The sequence below is a fragment of the Diplotaxodon limnothrissa genome, linkage group LG1 (assembly GCF_057381915.1).
Source record: "Diplotaxodon limnothrissa isolate DT_005_m linkage group LG1, D_limnothrissa_male_GT1.1, whole genome shotgun sequence".
Lineage (NCBI taxonomy): Eukaryota > Metazoa > Chordata > Actinopteri > Cichliformes > Cichlidae > Diplotaxodon > Diplotaxodon limnothrissa.
Window position 1 is genome coordinate 35,479,739 of NC_140596.1, and position 18,151 is coordinate 35,497,889.

Consider the following 18,151-nt stretch of genomic DNA (forward strand, 5'->3'; position numbering starts at 1 on the left):
AGGGAACCTACTCAAGTCTAGACAGGAGAGATAAGATATTGGGGCTCGGGGCATGTTCTAAACAACTTCAGCTCTCATGCAGGTGGGACTGAAGCGCAGTGAGACAAACTGGAAACCAGCAAATGTGCTTTCAAAAAACATAGGCACCAATTTTCTGACAAATAAAATCATCAGAGATTTCTTAAGTATCAAAGTCCATGATACGCACATTTGTTTTTGCATGATAGGATTGCAGATAAAGTCCTTTGAAAACGCATCATAATAATTTAAATATTGAATTAAACAAGACTTTGTTGCCTGTGGTTGCCAATTGTGAGGCAGTGGTTGCCTCACAATTGTGCTCAGCAGGCCAACAGGGAACCTGCTCAAACCCAGAGAGCTCTCATGTGTTCTCTCCAGTTACTCCAGCTTCCTCCCACACTTTCAAGACAAATATGAACTGCTGAGTTCTTCTGTGCTACCGCTGTAATAGATTGGTGACCTGTCCAGGGTGTGTCCTGCTTCTCACCCTGTGAGAGCTGACATGAGTTTCGGCCCCAGGATAAACAATTAAGAGCAAATCAGAGGAGGAGCTACCAGTGACCAGGTAGCTGCAGGTAGTCCATACTGACAGAAACTAGAACAGCAACATTTAACAACCGGGCTGGGTTACAGATGTTGAGAGATTGCACAATAGCTTAACAAGAGAAGGGATTTTACAGCTCTGGCAAGTTATCACAGTGGACTTACACAATTCACACTGCAGAGTGATGTTCCAGGAATGTGGGAATTCACCAATCCAGTCCATCATAGTCTGTGCTAAAAATTAAACCAAGGCCTTCCTGTGTTTCTTTGCATTATTGAGCCCTATTGAAGCATTACTGCAATAAATGAGGAGTATTTAGATGTACTTCTAACAATGATCTGAATATCTTGAAAGGCATAAAGGCTTAGTCAAAGGTGGTAAGTTTATTTTAGTTTATTAGGGTAATGCAAAATACTTTACAAAGGAAACAAATCTACAATGAAAGGTAACAGACTGAGAAACAGCTTCTGAAACATGAGTGTAATCCTGCTCTTAAGAAGCATCACACAAAGCCTGTAAAACATACACAGACATTTAAAAAAAAAAAAAACAAGCACTTTCTTTGTTCCTGTTCTTTATGTTACCTCGGGACTACAGTGTCTTTGTTGTTGGAATAGTCTATAATCCAAATTATATTTCATCACAAGACAACCCTGTTTGCTGTTCCCTGTAAGTACTTGTATCTATAACTCATATACACATACTCTCTGAAGTCTTTGGAAGTCTACCAAGTCTCTGATCTTGATTTAAAACCTTTTAGGAAAGGCGCTTATTGAAAGACACTCTGACAATGATGATCTGAGTGATCTGACCCAGCCACAAAACAGCACTTGTGCTTGTACTTACAAGCAATGTTTTAGTTTTTGACATACTTTGGTCTATTTCAATATAAATTCATTTTTCTCAGCTATCAAACAAATAATATATCAATAAAAATGGAGACTTTATGTATTATCGTGTCTGTTTTCCACGGCGATTTGTGTAGACACCATCAAGACAAACATAGAGCCTATTCGCAGAACCCTAAATCATTAACAGGATTCTGACTCCACATTATACTGATTCGTGTGAAAACTGTCTCAAACTGAGTTATGTGTGGTGATCCTTTGTTTTTTTTTCTTTTTGTCACGTCCTCATTTGAGATAGAGTAATGATATCCCCAACGCCTGTATGCAGGAATCACAGGGTTAGTCTCTGTAACACTCACTGCTACAGCATTTTCACACCACAAAGACCTCATCCCTTTGTCTGCTTTAACAAAGAGAAGCCAAAGCAGAAGACAGGCCATTATGGATAGCTTCCTCTTTCTCCGGCCACAGAGATAAATGACAGGGATAAGCATGCTCAGACACACACACACACACACGCGCACGCACACACACACACACACACACACACACACACACACACACACACACACACACACTGACACACACACACACTTTCTAGCCTCTATTTTCTTTGTCTATACACTCAGGATAGCAGGCCCTGTTCTCCCATGAGTCATTTTGTTTCCATGTTCTCCTTTGCATACATCTGACAGTTGGTCAAACTAGTTTTTGCACTTCAAACAGCCAGACCACAACTGACGCTCTCATAATTACTTTGTGTGGTTTCCCTGTTGTCAGAATATGCTGTTCAATACCGTGTTTTCCAGCATCCTTCACTTCTTATTAGCCCGGCACTGGCCTGATCTGGAGGGTTTTAGCGCAGAAGCTTAAAGACGTTTGGAACGCTCTTAACTGTGAACCTCGGGCCTTTGAAGCTTGTGACCTCTTCGTTCTGGGGTCACAAGCATTTTGCCCCGGTGCCACAACAACACTAGACACCTACCCCCAGCCCGACTTCCTCTGGGAGGCTCGGCTGCATTGTAAACCAGAAAATGCATTAAAGGCAACTACAGCCTGGTGGCAACCATACCCAGTAAATAAATATAGATAAACATACCTCTAAGATCACATGTTCAACTGTGACACTCGCAAATAAACTGTACAAAGCACACACAGAGACAGTAAGGTGCTGGTTCTCCTCCACCAGCCCCAAATTGCACTGTTAACCCTCCTTTTGTGAATTAAACTGGCTTTATCTTATACAAGAGAAAACCAGTCACCCTTCTTTATCCTGCAGCTCCACTAGTTTCTGTTTATTATGCTAATATATTTCATGAGCTGCTTCTTCAGCTCTCTTAATTAATCTCAAAGTAAAAGTGGTAAGCACATTTATCAGGCAAAGCTTCAGGGGCGAGGAGGTGTGGGCGGGAGGAGTGCAGTCACCTCATCTCCTCTTGAAAGCCCATCTGAATTTTTCTCTAATCTTTTGAACCGAAAAATTAGGCTGGAAACATTAAAGCACAAAATCAAATGGAAACAAAAGGGAAACCCCCTGACTTATCTTTTTTATTGCCTTTAAGTTTCTTCTCATTGCTGCACTCTAATCAAAACAACTTAGAAGAGGAAAAATAAGAGGTGAGAGGAGAGATGGAGTAAAGAGAGAAGGAGGAGGATGATAGGGAGGGGACAGATGAAAGGTGAGAAGGAGGACAGTTTGTTTTAAGGCCCACCTGAGGGCTGGAGCAGTTTAATGTGAAGGACAGTGTATTTGTGTGTGTGTGTGTACAGAGTAAAAGGTAGCAAGGGGGCGAAGGTCAAAAGTCTGGCAGACAGGAAATTAGCCACACCTGAGGATTTATGGACAAAGACTACTTGAAACCCTCAAAGCAACACAACACAACACATCCACTTAAGAGTGAAGAAATTAAAAAGGTTTAAAAGCTTTTGTTTTCTACACTTCACCGAAGCACAAATATAGACATTTTCTTGACAAAGGGATACTGTTGAGAAGACCAATGCCGCATCTTAAGCTATAGTATAGTCCCCTTTGTCACACACGATTTATCCCTTACTCTCATTACCACCTTCATCCATTCTGCAGTTCATCTTCATAACAAGCTCATTCCATCCCCCCAACCTATTTCTCTTTCTTTCCACCACCCCCATCACTATCTGGTAACATGGTTTCAGCTCAGCCTTCATTCATTTCCTTCTGTCAACTTGCCAGAAAACAAAAATCCTTCTACGGCTCGATGACAGGACAAAGACGGCAATGTCTCACCAAATTACTTGCACTGAAACGAGACGCTTCAGAAAGTCCCGCAGATATAAAAATATTCAAGCGATATTCTCATTTTACTACATGTTGTGGCCCACATATTCCAATAACACAGAAACTTGCGTTTAGGATGAGTTTACGTACATTAGCGGTGTGGTGTCCGTAAAGCTCGCTGCATTATGTCCTGTGTAGTTGAACAAGTATAATCAAATCCACCCGAAAATGTGCATCGCTCTGTGTGTTTTTATTTATCATTGATATGGGTAAAAGCAGACATTTTCTAGTGGATACTGTAACTGTGCATTTGCTTTTCAGTCGTTCACTGAAATGCATGTGAAGAAGCGGAAACTAGGCCACCTTAACAAATGTTTAATCAGAGACTGATTTTTATGTATCCTTCACGGTTCGAGTGAATTTTTCGACCTGCATGTGTAAAAACACCTTGTTTAGCCCATGGTCAAGAAGTTTCGCAATTTCATTCAGACGCACTGTTTTTGTGCCACACCTCAGGATGACCTCATTGAATATTTCCCTGTCCCAGAACAACACAATATCTCTACATGCCACCTTCACTTGCAGGATAATAAATTTACATTTTCTACAGTGACAGCAGGAAACAAGCAAAAAGCATTGCAACCAGAGACATGAGCCAAGTGACCGGCTAGTTATATTTATGTGTCTTTCATTCAGACAAACACATCAAGCTCAGTGCATTCGATAGTAGGTGTATAAAGGCCTCCTGAGAAATGGAGCCTATAGATTGGAAACTCAGTTGAACTGATCACTTAAAGATATTAAGCTGCAACACAGCTTAAGAGAAGTTTAAGAGAAGAAGCAGGTAAGATATTTCAGACCTACCTGTCAGCATCTCCCTGTCCCGATGACGCGTTTCGATGGAGCGTCTCTCGAACGGCAGCCATGCTGTCGGGAAGGCGGTTAAGGCGCCGAGTGTACAATCCCAAACCTCCATCAGTCATGTAGCTGCAAGAGACAACCAAAACGTATTAGAAATAAGTAACTCTGACATATATAATTACAGACCTCAAAGAGGATGATTTGAGGTTGCGCCACTTTGTTTGAGATAATGGGACGACTTAACAGACACTTGTCTTCTTGCTGGGGCTGCTTTTGTTATAAATGTCTTATTGAGCAGGAAGCCACATCCATGTAGTTCTCTGGCTGAGGTGAAGCTCTCATCAGTCAGGCTTAAATAGAGCAAAAACCTCCCACATCAACACTGGAGACAGCAAACTAACTAAGGACACATTTCTCTCATGTGGCTAGTGTTCAACAACAGTGGCCTTTAAAAGAAAAAACTGCTTAGAAGACAGTTTGCTCTCTATGTCTACAGGAAGCACATTGCAATTCATCACCAATACTGAGACCATCAGTGCACCAGACTGGAATATTATGATTGACTGAGTAACTAAGCATTAGAAGAAGCTAAAAATACTTGTACTGTATTTATATGTGCAGGCTAAGTAGGGCATTCACTTCATTTCGTAACGGAAAATTATATTTGAAAGGACTCAATTTATTGCTTGCTGGCCTCGGAGGCTCAGTGAGCAGCAGTGGCTAACGCTGAGGCCATGAGCACTTACATAAACATTCCCATTCAAACTAAAACAACACTAACTAATTCCCCAAATATTTACCTGTGGAGGAGCTTCCTAATGGAACTAAATATTGACTCCTTTAACCCGGGTGTAATTTAATGAGATGTTTGCTGGTTTAACGTTGAAGTTTTGATGATTCTGTGTATGCAGTGATGTGAGTAGAGAAAGAAGCCTAGCAAAAGCGCGACCACTAAAACAGTTATGCGTTATCTCAATGTAGATCTCGGTGAGAGGAAACCCTGCACGCACAGACAAACGCGCATTTGTACCTAAATGTGTATACAGTATACACACAGTACAGTGTTTCGTACAGACAGAGCTTCTTTGTATGTGACTCAAATGGAATCAGCACGAAAGCAGATTCTGTGTGCTGTATCCCAGCAGCATGAAAATGTAACTGTGTCTAAGTAACCAACCTGAAAAGTATCAAATGTTATACTTTCTTAACCAGAAGAGAGAATTATACAAGCTTTTTTAAAAGTTGTCTGGTAGTAATGTATTATGAATTGCCAAGTGATAAAACTAAACTAAATATGCACTAATTCAATGTATTTAACACTCAAGGCACTTCATATTGTACATTAATACAGAGAAAACCAACAATCAGACGACACCGCCTACAAGCAAGAATTTGGTAACAGTGGAAAGGAAAAACCCCTTCTAACAGGAAGACACCTCTACAAGAACCAGACCCAGGGAAGGGCAGCCGGCAGTGGCGTAGCGGGGGGGTGGCTTACTGGGCTTAAGCCCGGGGTGTTTTTTCAGAAGCCCGGGGTCTTTTGTAGTGTAATTTTTTCATAGTTAGATGCCTGGCTGACAACTGTATAAAGCAAAAAACTACACACAATATTCGAAGCACATAGTGCACACTGTGGGAATTTACGACTGTGCGTAAATCCCCCCTAATATTGGTATGATCCGAGCTCAGGCACTAAGCGGGGCGGGGCAGCTGCTGCCTACGAGTGCGCTGTTGGAGAAACGGAGCTAGGCAGACAGAGGAGAACTGAAGTTTGACCAGGTACCAAAGCAAATCATTCGTACTGTACAAATAATGTAAATATGACGATGTATCACGAAAGATTGATATCAAACTGATCACTTGACCCATATTACGTTACTTGCTCTTCAAGTGAATCAAGAAATGGCGAAATGAAAAGCCGAACAACAACAATGCTGTTTCTTTAGAGAGTCTTAGCTTACATGTGTGTTTATGTCATATTTTCAGTTGTTACCCTCCACGGCTAAATAAATCGGTTTCAGTAATGCACTGATATACAAGAATGGACATAAGGAGCTTCTTTCAAAGAAAAAACTCAGGTAGTATTTTATATATTATGCTTTGTATGTTGTTCAGTATATTTCTATGCAAAACAAGAGGAACTTCAATACACAGCAGTACATTCACAGTTGAAACCAGATATTTACATACACTTTATGGAAAACACAAGAACATTTTTTTTTACTGTATAACATCAATTTAGAGTAAACTTGTTTTGTTTTGGATAAATAAATATTGAAATATCTTTTGAATTAGTTAAATGTTAGAATAAAGAGAGACAGAGCTGTCTATTTTTTATCACTTTCATCAAATTTAGGAGTACATATACACTAAGTTTATTGTTAATTAATAAGAAACTCCAGACGATTCCATTCTGAGCTGAAGAAGCTTCTGATAGGTTAGTAGAGTCCATGTGAGTAAATTGGTGGCACACCTGTGGATGCATATAAGGCAAAACACGGAGCCTGTTTCTTTAAAAAGGGAAAATCCAGAGATGTCAACCAAAACACCAGAAAAAGAATCGTGGAGCTCCATAAGTGTGGCTCAATTTTGAATACAATTTGGTGCCATTTGCAATTAAGAAATACAGATAGTTTCTCTCTTTACTCTTAAAGTTAACAAATATGTTTTTTATATTTATCAATCTAAAAAAATAAACATTTAGTCTAATTTGATGTTACAATTAAAAAAGTGTTTGTGTTTTGATCTGAAGAGTGTGTAAATATCTGTATATTTGATGATTGTCAGCACAAAGAGGGAGAGAGAGGAACAGAGAGGGAGAGAGAGGAGAATGAGGACAGGACAGAGATGGAACAAGAGCAGGTGAGACACACATGTTAGTCAAATGGTTGTTTACCAAAAGTATCACCGTATCACAGGTCCTCATGTATCTCGTACCTAGTGTTTCTTTTTAGGTTTGCTATTTTTCAAATTCTATATTTATTAAGTTATGCAGGCTTGTTTGCACAACAAGGCTAAATAATTATAGAAACTTTTCTCAATCTAAATAGTGGACTTTGGTAGAATTAAAAAAAACAAGTGTAGTGCAGGTCTATGATGATTTTTAGTTCTACTATCATCTAGTTCTGATTCTGGTTCTGTCTTGGTTAAATCCTAAGTAATCCTGATTTTGAACTGTTATAGTCCTGTTTTAATTCTGGATCAGTTCTGGGTCTGGTTGAATTGGGGTTTAGTCCTCGTGTGTTGATACAGCCCTGATTTTGTTCTGCCTTGCTGCTTAATTAAAAAACTAGTTTAAGGTGACCTGCATATGTGATATATATTTTTCCCTATATGAAGTCATTCTTTTTTGAACAAAACTCAAAACAGAGCCAATTAATCTTTCAGTCATTTCTAACCCCCCCCCCCCCCCCCCCCCCCCCCAAAAAAAAAAAAAAAAAAATCCCACATGCATACCACCCTTTAGGGCTAAGCCCCGGGTGTTTCAAATGTCTGGCTCCGCCTCTGGCGGCCGGCATCTGCAGGCATTGGTTGGAAGGATTGCACTGATATGGACAATGTATCTTTATAGACCAAGTGTTTATCAGTTATTACTTTAATAGCATTTAGTATTTGTCTACAATTTGTTTTTGTACTGCAATGTCATATTATCTTAGTAATGAATCAAATCACACATATCATAAATGTTAAGGAAAACTGTTCATGCTCCATGTGTATAAAAGAAAAAAAAATATTGGCCTATATATCCGATTTTGTAACCATGAAACACTGGTATTGGTAAATCCCGTGCCTTTTGAGCTATAATGCAGTGATATGCAGCAGTAGCCTTCAGGTTTGAGAAATAAAGCTAACTCAGAAAGTCCAAAAACTGCATTTCCTTCAAGAGCCACTCTAAGCAGGCCACAAATGTCAATCAGTCCTCAAGGATGCCAAATGTCAACATGTCCAGCTAAACAGCATTAAAAGGCTGCCTGGTTAAAAAACAAAAACATACATAAAGTATTCACAGAGAACATACCAGTATTATATTATTGGATATAAACTGGATAGTAGATCAGTGCGTGAGCAGGCAACTACATGCTGCATAGCTAGAACACAGCGGCCAAGGTTTGAATCCCACCTGTGGCCCTTTGCTGCATGTCTTCCTCTCTCTTTCACTCTGATTTTCAGTCCATCTGTACTTACTATCCAATCCACTACTTAGGCTTAAAGTTGGGTGTTCGACTGCTTTAACTGACAGGTGTGCCAAAAGGGAGCTGTTGGCTGCTAGGTCTAACCTCTTCTAATTTCTGTTGGTTTTTAATAACAGCTGACAAATAAAACGGTCTGTTGTGTGGAAAAGATTATCCAAGATGTAGAATTGTAGTATTTTCCTAGTCTTTAAATTAGTGTTAATTAGCAGTTTCACCCACACAAATCCTCCTGCTGCTTGGTAACAAGACTTGCTACCCATAATTCATAAATTAGCGCTTCATCAAAAAACAACAACAACAACATGGTAATGGCCCATATGCTGATGCTACTGATTTAAAATCATCTGGTGCCTATCAACATTTTGAGCAATAAATAAATAAAACTGTCAACATTAAACCAAATGACCCATGGACTACTAAATATCAAACAAATTAATGGGATATGTTTAAGAATAAAAAAAAAAAAATCATAGAGACAACATAGCCCAGATATGATTTGAGTGCAATTGATTTTTATAACAACAAAAGACACAGACACTGAAGGTACTGGGATTCTCTTTTGACAAAGGACCAACTTGGATGGGGGGATTTGCTGCCCTTTATGGGAAGCATCCGTCATCACAACACAAAGTCACCTTGACGGTGACACACACAACCACTCACATACATAAGCAAAACTCCTGATTGACAAGTTACTCCTTGACACTAATAACTAACTGAGGGCCTCTCCTCTTGTTTCAGACGCCTGTTAACCTGTAACCCTCTGCAGCAGGAGAAACGTGTCCAAACAAGACACTTTATGGGCTGACACTGAACAGCCAGGTACAGTTTACACAGTCAAGCAACTAACAGAAAGAGAGAGTCGTGGGTAAATGACATTGCAGATATATTTGACTCACTAACAATGCATGCACTATGGTACAGACAGGAGTTAACTCCCATATTGTCACACTACGGAAAAAACAAACAAACAAACAAACAGGAGTTACAGCTCCTACTCCACTCAGACATACCTGTCTGCCTTGAACATGGTTAAACAGTTAGTCTGAAGAAAAATAAACAAGTCCAGGTGTGTGTTGATCTTTGATGATGAAAATCTCCAAAGAAATGTCAACTGTCTTTTACTGTCTGGCTTCTTCTGTCTGCTGTTACTAAGTCTGGTCCTGTGCGTGTGTGAGATCTGCTGTGATATCACCAGGTGAAAACCTGTTTGGTGATATCAGAGATAAATGCAAAGCACCCAGCAACTCTCCATGTATATACTAAGGTGCAGCCTGACTGTTTGGTAGTGTGTCCTGCTCTGTGAAAACTCAGTGTTGATATGCAGTCTCGCTCCCCTGCTCCACATGTTTTTCTCTCCTGAATGGAGGTTGGGTCTGTCTGTAAAGGTTGGAGGAGGGAGAGGAGGGAAGAATTGGAGTGGGGGGAGTGGTATATCAGCCACATAGCCCTGAGCCAAGGAGACAGATCCCCACATTTCCATGAGCAGAGATAGCAAAAGGGAAAAAAAGAGAAGGGGGTGGGGGTGATTGGTGACTGATAAAAACCCCCCACTGTAAATAGTAAAAGTGGTGCCGTCAGTCACACTGCCTGTCTACTAGGATTGAGTGTATGCTAAATAAATTACCTGTTATGTCTCAAGACGTTTCTAAGCAATCAAGAATGTAGATTCCTTAGACATTTCTAGAGCTGCAACTTGTTTTCATTGTTGACTTACCTCCCAACATTATCGCAATATTTTTTCCATAAAATGTAAAACAGCAAGAAAAAAAAATACCTGAGGCTTTGAAAACAGATAAAAAGACAAATACAGTTACTGGACCCAGTAAATATAATGTGGAGGTTGATGTCTTTTAAATAATTATTTTTTATATTTGGCTATAAATTGTTTTACTGTTATGGCTATTTACCACCAAGAGAGCCTTTGGCAACAGTGGGAAGGAAGAACTCCCTTTTAACCGGCAGAGACTTCTAGCAGAATTAGGGGCTGACCCAAATATTTGTATGTTTGTGGGGACTTATTGATATAATAAATTCAAGGTGACTTTCACTGTGCTTACTTAGCAAATGTCCAGATTAGCATTAGCTCACCTGCTCTGGCTCACTTCATGTGTTTTGTGTTCATTAGCAGGGACACGTGTTCAGTGAAGGTATCCCTTTCAAAGCAGGAATGTTATTGGTGTCCCAAAAACTAACTGGCCTGCATGTGAGACGTGGACAGCTCTAAAGAGCAGCTGCAGAATATTATACTGGTTCATACTCCCCCAACACTACAAATGTTTTAATTAAAAGCGCAAGAGAAAATTAAAACATGTTATAAATTATTATATATTGCTATTTAACAGCTATTTTATGCTACTAAATATTGTTACAGGCGTTAAAGAATTAGTTCAAGTAATGTTTCTAACTGTTTTGGTTGCAGAAGTAGAAATTGTATCAGAGTTGTTCATAGCTATGAACATCTCACTTTATAGAATTAATTAGGGGCAACTTTACAGAGAGATCTTTGTGGATTGTTCACTCTTACAGGGACAAATAATATTTTCACCATGAAGGCCACAAATTAAATTCCATAAGCCTTAATGACATTGTGTTGGAAGCCAGGAGCTCAGAGAAATATCAACCCCAAGAGTCTGCGTGCCATACAGATAAGAGAGGGAAAAAAGCACCTTTTGTAATTCGTGTGATTTCAGATTTAATTAACATTTAAGAGGTAACAAAGACTTGAGGTGTGAGAGTTTACTGGTCTAATCCAAAAGCCAGCTCCTCCTCTCTGGGTAAACATACCACTTTTGTGCAGAAGAACCTGTTATTTTGTGGACGCTAACATGCTTGGAATGGAGCTAATCGTTAAATAGCCTGATGATGTCGAGAATAATGGTTAACCCAGAGGAAGACTGCCCACACACCCACATGGCTGTACCTACACAGTTCCTTTCTTACACACACACACACACACACACACACACACACACACACACACACACACACACACACACACACACAGCAATCCCCCCCACCCCCTTCGCCCCAACACAAAGAATATAATCTAGTCTAGTCAGCATGTTCCCATTTGAATAAAAGCTCATTTTGCCAGCCATCCGTCACATCATCCATAGAGATCAGACAGCTGAGACCAAATACACACCACAAGCATGTTTTTCACACAGACAAAAAGGCACCATTTAAACATCAAATCCAGCTCAATTTACTCTCTACATAATCTGTTTGATCCAATCTAGCTTGCAAATGACAAAAAGGTTTTTGAAATGATGGATATATGATCATTTACCAGTCTAAATAAAAAAGCACCAGCTTCTAAAACGTGAGGATGATGTTGATTTCCTTTGTTTAAAGACTAAACTGATGAATCAGTTTGTCCAAAAAAAGTATAATTTATTAATTATAAATATAAACGTGGCATATGATTTTTGTCTTATTCATAGTTCTTACCGATATAAAGTGTTTTGAATAAGATAATGTCTCGGCTCACATGTACACGTCACTCGTCTGTCCAGGTGTGGCTGTGGCCTGGCTTGGTTTGCTTAGTCACAGATTCAGATATATCAAGTAGTTCAACAGTACTTTGCTCTCTGGCTTTCTAAAGGTGCCTCGGGGCTGGTGACTATGGTGATCCAGATCTATGCAGGCTAGATGAAGTAATTTCCACACAGCTTTTAAGAGGCATGTTTTTTTTTGTTTGTTTTGTTTTTTTAAATCACCTTCACTGCTTTTATGAAATCTCATTCATATTAACATTACACAGAATTTGAACAAATACCCTGATCTCTTGTTTTCCAACTTTCTATTCCATCTGAAGATGATTTGGTGCCTTTTATGGCTTCATCTGATAATAATGATGACAACAGTACTTTAAATTGTGTGCCAGCCAAGGTATGCAAGGGGCCTGCTACAACATGGTCACTGGCTTTCAAAGAGAAAAATAACCAGGTTATCAGGACAACAGCATCGAAACACTGAAAGACTGCAAACTTGTGGGATTTTCACTGTACAGAATAAATGATACTTGTGCTATAGAGACCATCTGTCAGCTGGGTTGCACATATACAGTCAAGAAACACTACTGCCCTCCTGTGGTAAGCCTACATTAAAGACAAGTTTCTCATTGTTGAGAGACCAAACTGTCACATCTCAGCCATAAAAGTCATATTATATAAGCATGGCATCCATTTTCATATGTTTTTTTATGTTTGAGCACATCAGAGTTATTAGAATATTTACCAGTAATCTTTTGGGGTTGGGAAATATTGCAAATATGTTTTTGTCACATAAATACTGCGCTTACCCAGATTCACTGTAACTCAACTTTTTGTGAACTGTAATGCAGTATTAGTAAATGCTGCAAAATCTTTCCAACAGGTTTTCACGTTTTTCCTGTTTAATCCAACAACAATACAGAAACAAAAGATGATGCATGGACAATGACAGAACAGAGAAATGCTGAAAATCCTCCCGGTGAAGATGTTAGAACCAGTGAAAGTTCCCTAGATACTCTTGTTAACCAAGAGTATCTATACTATACTACTTTTTGCCAGTAATGGATTTATTGGCAAAAAGTTTCTGTATTGATAACACATGTGTCTGATTAAAAAAGACTCACTTACCCACTGGTCACATCATCAGTGCGCACAGCATTCTTGCTCAGCACATCTCCATCGCTCATGTATCCCGTGACTTCCATTGGGATTCCATCAAGGTCGACGTCTTCCCCGGCTCTGTCTCCCAGGTCCACGCTGCACAGGGCTCCTCCCCTGCCAGCCAGCTGTCGCCGCAGGTTCCCGGGGTAAAGGTAGCGTCCTCCCTGGCCACCAACCACACGGCCACCGTAACCATTCCCCATAGAGGGGGCATCACCCGCCTGAAGACGAGGGCTAGACTGGCCCAGTCGCCACGAGGATAGTGAGGGGCGGGAAGATGTAAGGCTGAGGATGCTTCGACTGCCTCCGCTATTGCTGCTGCCACTGCCTGTGCCGCCACCGCCGCTGATATCTGTGGTAATGCTGCTGTCAAAGGTGGTTTCCAAGGTGCTGAGCGGAATACAATGAAGGCAAGACAAGTTGAGAGCACACATTAATGTTTTCTGATAACATTTCATTCAAAAATGTGCCTTTTGAAGCAGTAAGCAAGTGGCCAATCACTACACCAAATGTCAAGAATTCTTTTCCTAGGATCTGGAAATATGGAACAGAGAGAAGCACTGGAGAAAAAAAAAAAGCATCAAATTGCACAATTTCATTTATGAACAACAGATTTATTGACCTTAGAGCAGAGTATAAACTATGTAGACAGTTGGGTCAGCACTGACACATAACACCAGAGCACAGGTCACAACTCTGTAGGAGGGAACGTGATTAGAGCTAAGCCAGAAGCATCAAAGACATGCCCAACGATCAAAGTAAAAGATCCCTAAAAAGAAGGATAAGACTGCTATAAGAAAAAAAGGAGGTAATACCTGTTAAACACAGACAGACACAGTCTACTGACCACAAGACTGATTCAAATCCACCAAAAAAATGAGTGTGATTTAGATGATTTACCACTCAACCATAACAGCATTGTTTCAGTTGCTGTTCAGATAGTAAGTGTTTGTTCACATATAAACTTCCCTCCAAGCACTGTTTTCCTAACAAGCTCAGTGAAAAATGAATTGCTCAATATCAAGAAAAACACTATGTGGGATGAGCCAGAGCGCAGTGCCAATCACTGTACCTGTGTGAGACCTGAGTTCCTCGGAGGCTTGACATGGTCTCCTCTAAGTTTTGCCGCAGGTCAGCTATGTTTTTGACAGTACGCAACCGCCTGGTCTCTGGGTCTTCACCTGACCAGCACAATAAAAAAAAACAAAAAAAAATTTTAAGAACATATTTTCTCTATGCTGAACCAGAAAGATTACATATTTCCATTGATCGCCGACCTGAAAGGTCCTCGATGGATGTCTGGCTGGTCTTGGTGAAGGAAATGTCTCCACCTCTGCCTCCTGAATCGGTCTCAGTAGTCACTGTTCCCTCGCTGTCTGTTTGGGATCTGGAAAATTAATTGTGCAACAGATCAAATCGATTCTGAATTATTGTGCACTTAGTGGGAACCTAATATTGAGCAAATTGTCACGAAAGAGGGATAAACCCGATTAAGATTTAAATCTGCTGTGTTTCAAGTCTTGTGACTGTAGTCCAAAATGAATGCCTGCTAATCCCCACACACCAGAAAAGTTTGCCTTTGAAGGATAAATCGATACAGCTGAACCACTGGTAGTGTTTTGAAATGATGACATTCGAAAGCTTCGCTCATATTCAGCCTGCGGTCTTTGCCCGATTCCAGACTTTGTCCTTGTTGACTACTCGCTCTGTGTACCAGACAATGAAAACCACTGACTGCTTCAGACTCACACTGTTGTACAGAGAATGGCAGCATGGAAACTCGACCTTCTGACTAACCAACCTAATACAGGGTTAAACTTTAGCTTATTTCCATATCTTTTCCTTGAACTAATTTCTACCAGTGTGCTTTGTTTTAAGTTAATGGTCATCAGCATTGATCGTATGTTTTTAATCCTTCTAATTTACTTTCAAACATAATCTTTCTGACAGGTGGAGGCGGTATAATCCTGCTTGTAATGGTACCTGACAGCAAAAGAGGAAGTTTCAAAGTGCTGATAATGGAGGCATTTTTTTGGCGGTGGGGTTGTTAACTATGGGTCAGAATGTACACAGGGAGAAAGGGCAGCAGCACAGGAAACATCAGGAAGTTAATGAGTGGTTGTTAGAAAAGACTTATTGAGCGCATGAGGGACCTCCTTCCTTATCACACTGCGACCAGGACAGAGGTCAGGGGCGCACAACATCTACACATATTTGCCCAGATGCACGTGTACAAACAGGCAGGCAAAATATGAGAACCTGAACATATTAAAGATTACTGTTTAACAATTTAGAGATGGACAAATATTCAAAGAAAACTTTGAAAAACTTTGTATTTGGTGAAAAAAAAAAAACAACAATCCAATTTTATTTATATAGCACCAAATCACAACGAGAATTGCCTGAATAAAGTAAGGGCCCTACGATAATACAAAAAAAACCCCCAACAATCAGATGACCGCCTGTGAACTAGCATTTGTTAACAGTGAGAAGGACATCTCCCTTTTAACAGAAAGAAACCTCCAGGAGAACCAGGCTCCGGGAGGGGTTTCCATCTGCCACGACCAATTGGGGTGAAGGGATGGCAGGCAGGACATAGTACACACACGCTGTCCAGTTAAGAGTTTGGTTTCAAGCCCCCCTGCAAATATGTTACACATAAAACTGAGCAGGGCTAAGTAAACATCACTCTGAGAACCTACATGTGGATGCTAGAGTGGTGGAGAGGTTCAAACAGCATGTGTAATACAGGACAGCACTTTCTGTCGGGGGGGAAGATTGGAAAGTTTGCAGCTTAAATGGATCGCCAAATTGTGAAGGCGTATCTGGTACACGATGTAATCAAAGTGAGGCATGTTAGAGTGTATGACGCAATGCAACTCAAGCTGCCTGTCTGAACTAGCTTGCAGGCTACACTCCATTTTTTTATAATCTTACACAGCCCTGGAAACATAGAGCCAGGTTATACACCGATTCATATTCATTCAAACATGTGGAATAAGTTCACATATATGATCACATATACAACAGAATGAATATGCAACATACTGTATGAGCAGTGTTTTAATACTATTGTTTTATAAGGCCTAACTTCATTTTGTTTCTTTTTACTTTTCTAACAGTGTAACATATATATACACACACACTTATTTATTTTAATATATATATATATATATATATATATATATATATATATATATATATATATGAGAGAGAGAGAGAGAGAGAGAGAGAGAGAGATATTTTTTTATATATAGTGTTTGACTATAAATTATCATTACTTGCTTTCATTATTGCATGTAGGTGATATAGGCAGGTGAAACTGAGATTCACTACCACATACTTTAGACAAGATACTCCAAGAAAGTGCAATCTTACCTGTACATGAAAGGTGCAACAGTGGCTGTGTTGGGGTGGCTATGGTGCTGTTGCGTCTGAGGTAGCTGCACGCTGACCGTGTTGCTGGCTGTGCTCTGGGTAGTGCCACCACCTGCCACAGGGGCGGTGCTGGTCTTTCCTTCTGTGGAGGCCAGGCTGGAGGTAGAGCTGGAGTGCCTGCTGTCCCTGTCTCTGTCCAGGGGGCCACGGTGCATGGCGAGACCCCCTCCTAACCGCATGCTCCGAGGCCTCTCCCCTGCTTCCTTCACTGAAGAAGCTTTACCACCAGCTCCTGTGGGTTTGCCTCCTGGCTTTGGTATTCCGCTTTGTGCAGGGGTGGAACTCTCTTTTTTGGCCAATTTACCTCCCTTGGGAATGAAACTGGCAATTTTAGAGGTTCTTTTATTTGTGTCAGCATCCAGAGCAACAGGTACTACTTCTTCCTTGTGCTCATCTCCCCTCAGCTCTGTTTTATCAGGGACGGAGGTGCGCTTCGCTACCTCCTTCCCTTTCTCCTTCCCCTTTTCCTTATCTTTTTCAGGTCCTTTGACTGAGCCTTTCTTGGTAGTCAAAGCTCTGCTGAAAGTTCGCTGGGCAATGCCCCTCAGAGCTATTTTGGGGCTGCTTGCGGTGGTAGAAACCGTAGTTCCCGAAGAGGGAGCCGCTCCACAAGAATTCCCATTGCTGGTTCCGTTGAGTCCCGGCCGAACATTGCCATCATTCTCCTCTAAGGGGTCGGTGTTGGAGCCTGTCTCAGCTCTCTCCACCTGCCCCGCTCCAAGCTGCCTGGTTGGTGCAGCATTATCAGTCTGGGGCCCTACCCCATTGGAGGAAGAGATGGAGGACGACTTGGAGCCTCCTTTACTGTTGAAGAGTTTAAGCTTCTCCAGCATTGACTTTTGAGTTACTACCTTAGGAGGAGCTTCATTTGTCAGAGCAGTCTTACAGGAAGTGTCCTTCTCCTGCTTGACAGACTGCATGGCAGATGAGGGGGGGCTCGTCGAGGCGGAGGAATTAGAAGAGGTGTGCTTGGAGCTTGCTGACTTGCCCCTCCAGGGCTTGCTGTTGGGCTGGGGAATAGCTGTGGAAGAGGAGGATGAGGACAAGGGAGGAATCAGGGTAGAGGTAGTGGCAGGGATGCTGGTGGAGGAGCTGACAGACACTGCAGATGATGGAGCAAGCTCAGTCATCACCAAAGGTTGTGAGGTCAGGCCCTCTGAGGAATCTGTACCAGAAAAGAGACAATTTATTAAACAATAAAGAAGGGAGTTAAAGCTTAGATACTAAATTCAGGCAGACGAAGAATCTGAAGGACACAAGGAAAAACAGAAGCTTCTTTGACCCCACACAGAGTTACCTTATAAGCCCTGAAGGTGGCCTGTGTTGATATAACC

At 40.9% G+C, this 18,151-nt stretch overlaps 1 protein-coding gene across 1 annotated transcript in view; it reads right to left on the reverse strand.

The window, feature by feature from the left end:
* The window catches only part of nav2a (neuron navigator 2a), an 83,583-nt gene that overhangs the window by 34,691 nt on the left and 30,741 nt on the right, over positions 1-18,151 (reverse strand). The window contains exons 8-12 of the mRNA XM_085350036.1: positions 16,758-17,982; positions 14,657-14,766; positions 14,452-14,560; positions 13,347-13,769; positions 4,532-4,654 (exon numbers count right to left, since the gene is read on the reverse strand). Coding sequence (XP_085206162.1) covers positions 4,532-4,654; positions 13,347-13,769; positions 14,452-14,560; positions 14,657-14,766; positions 16,758-17,982 — 1,990 coding nt within the window. The remainder of the gene's footprint in view (positions 1-4,531; positions 4,655-13,346; positions 13,770-14,451; positions 14,561-14,656; positions 14,767-16,757; positions 17,983-18,151) is intronic.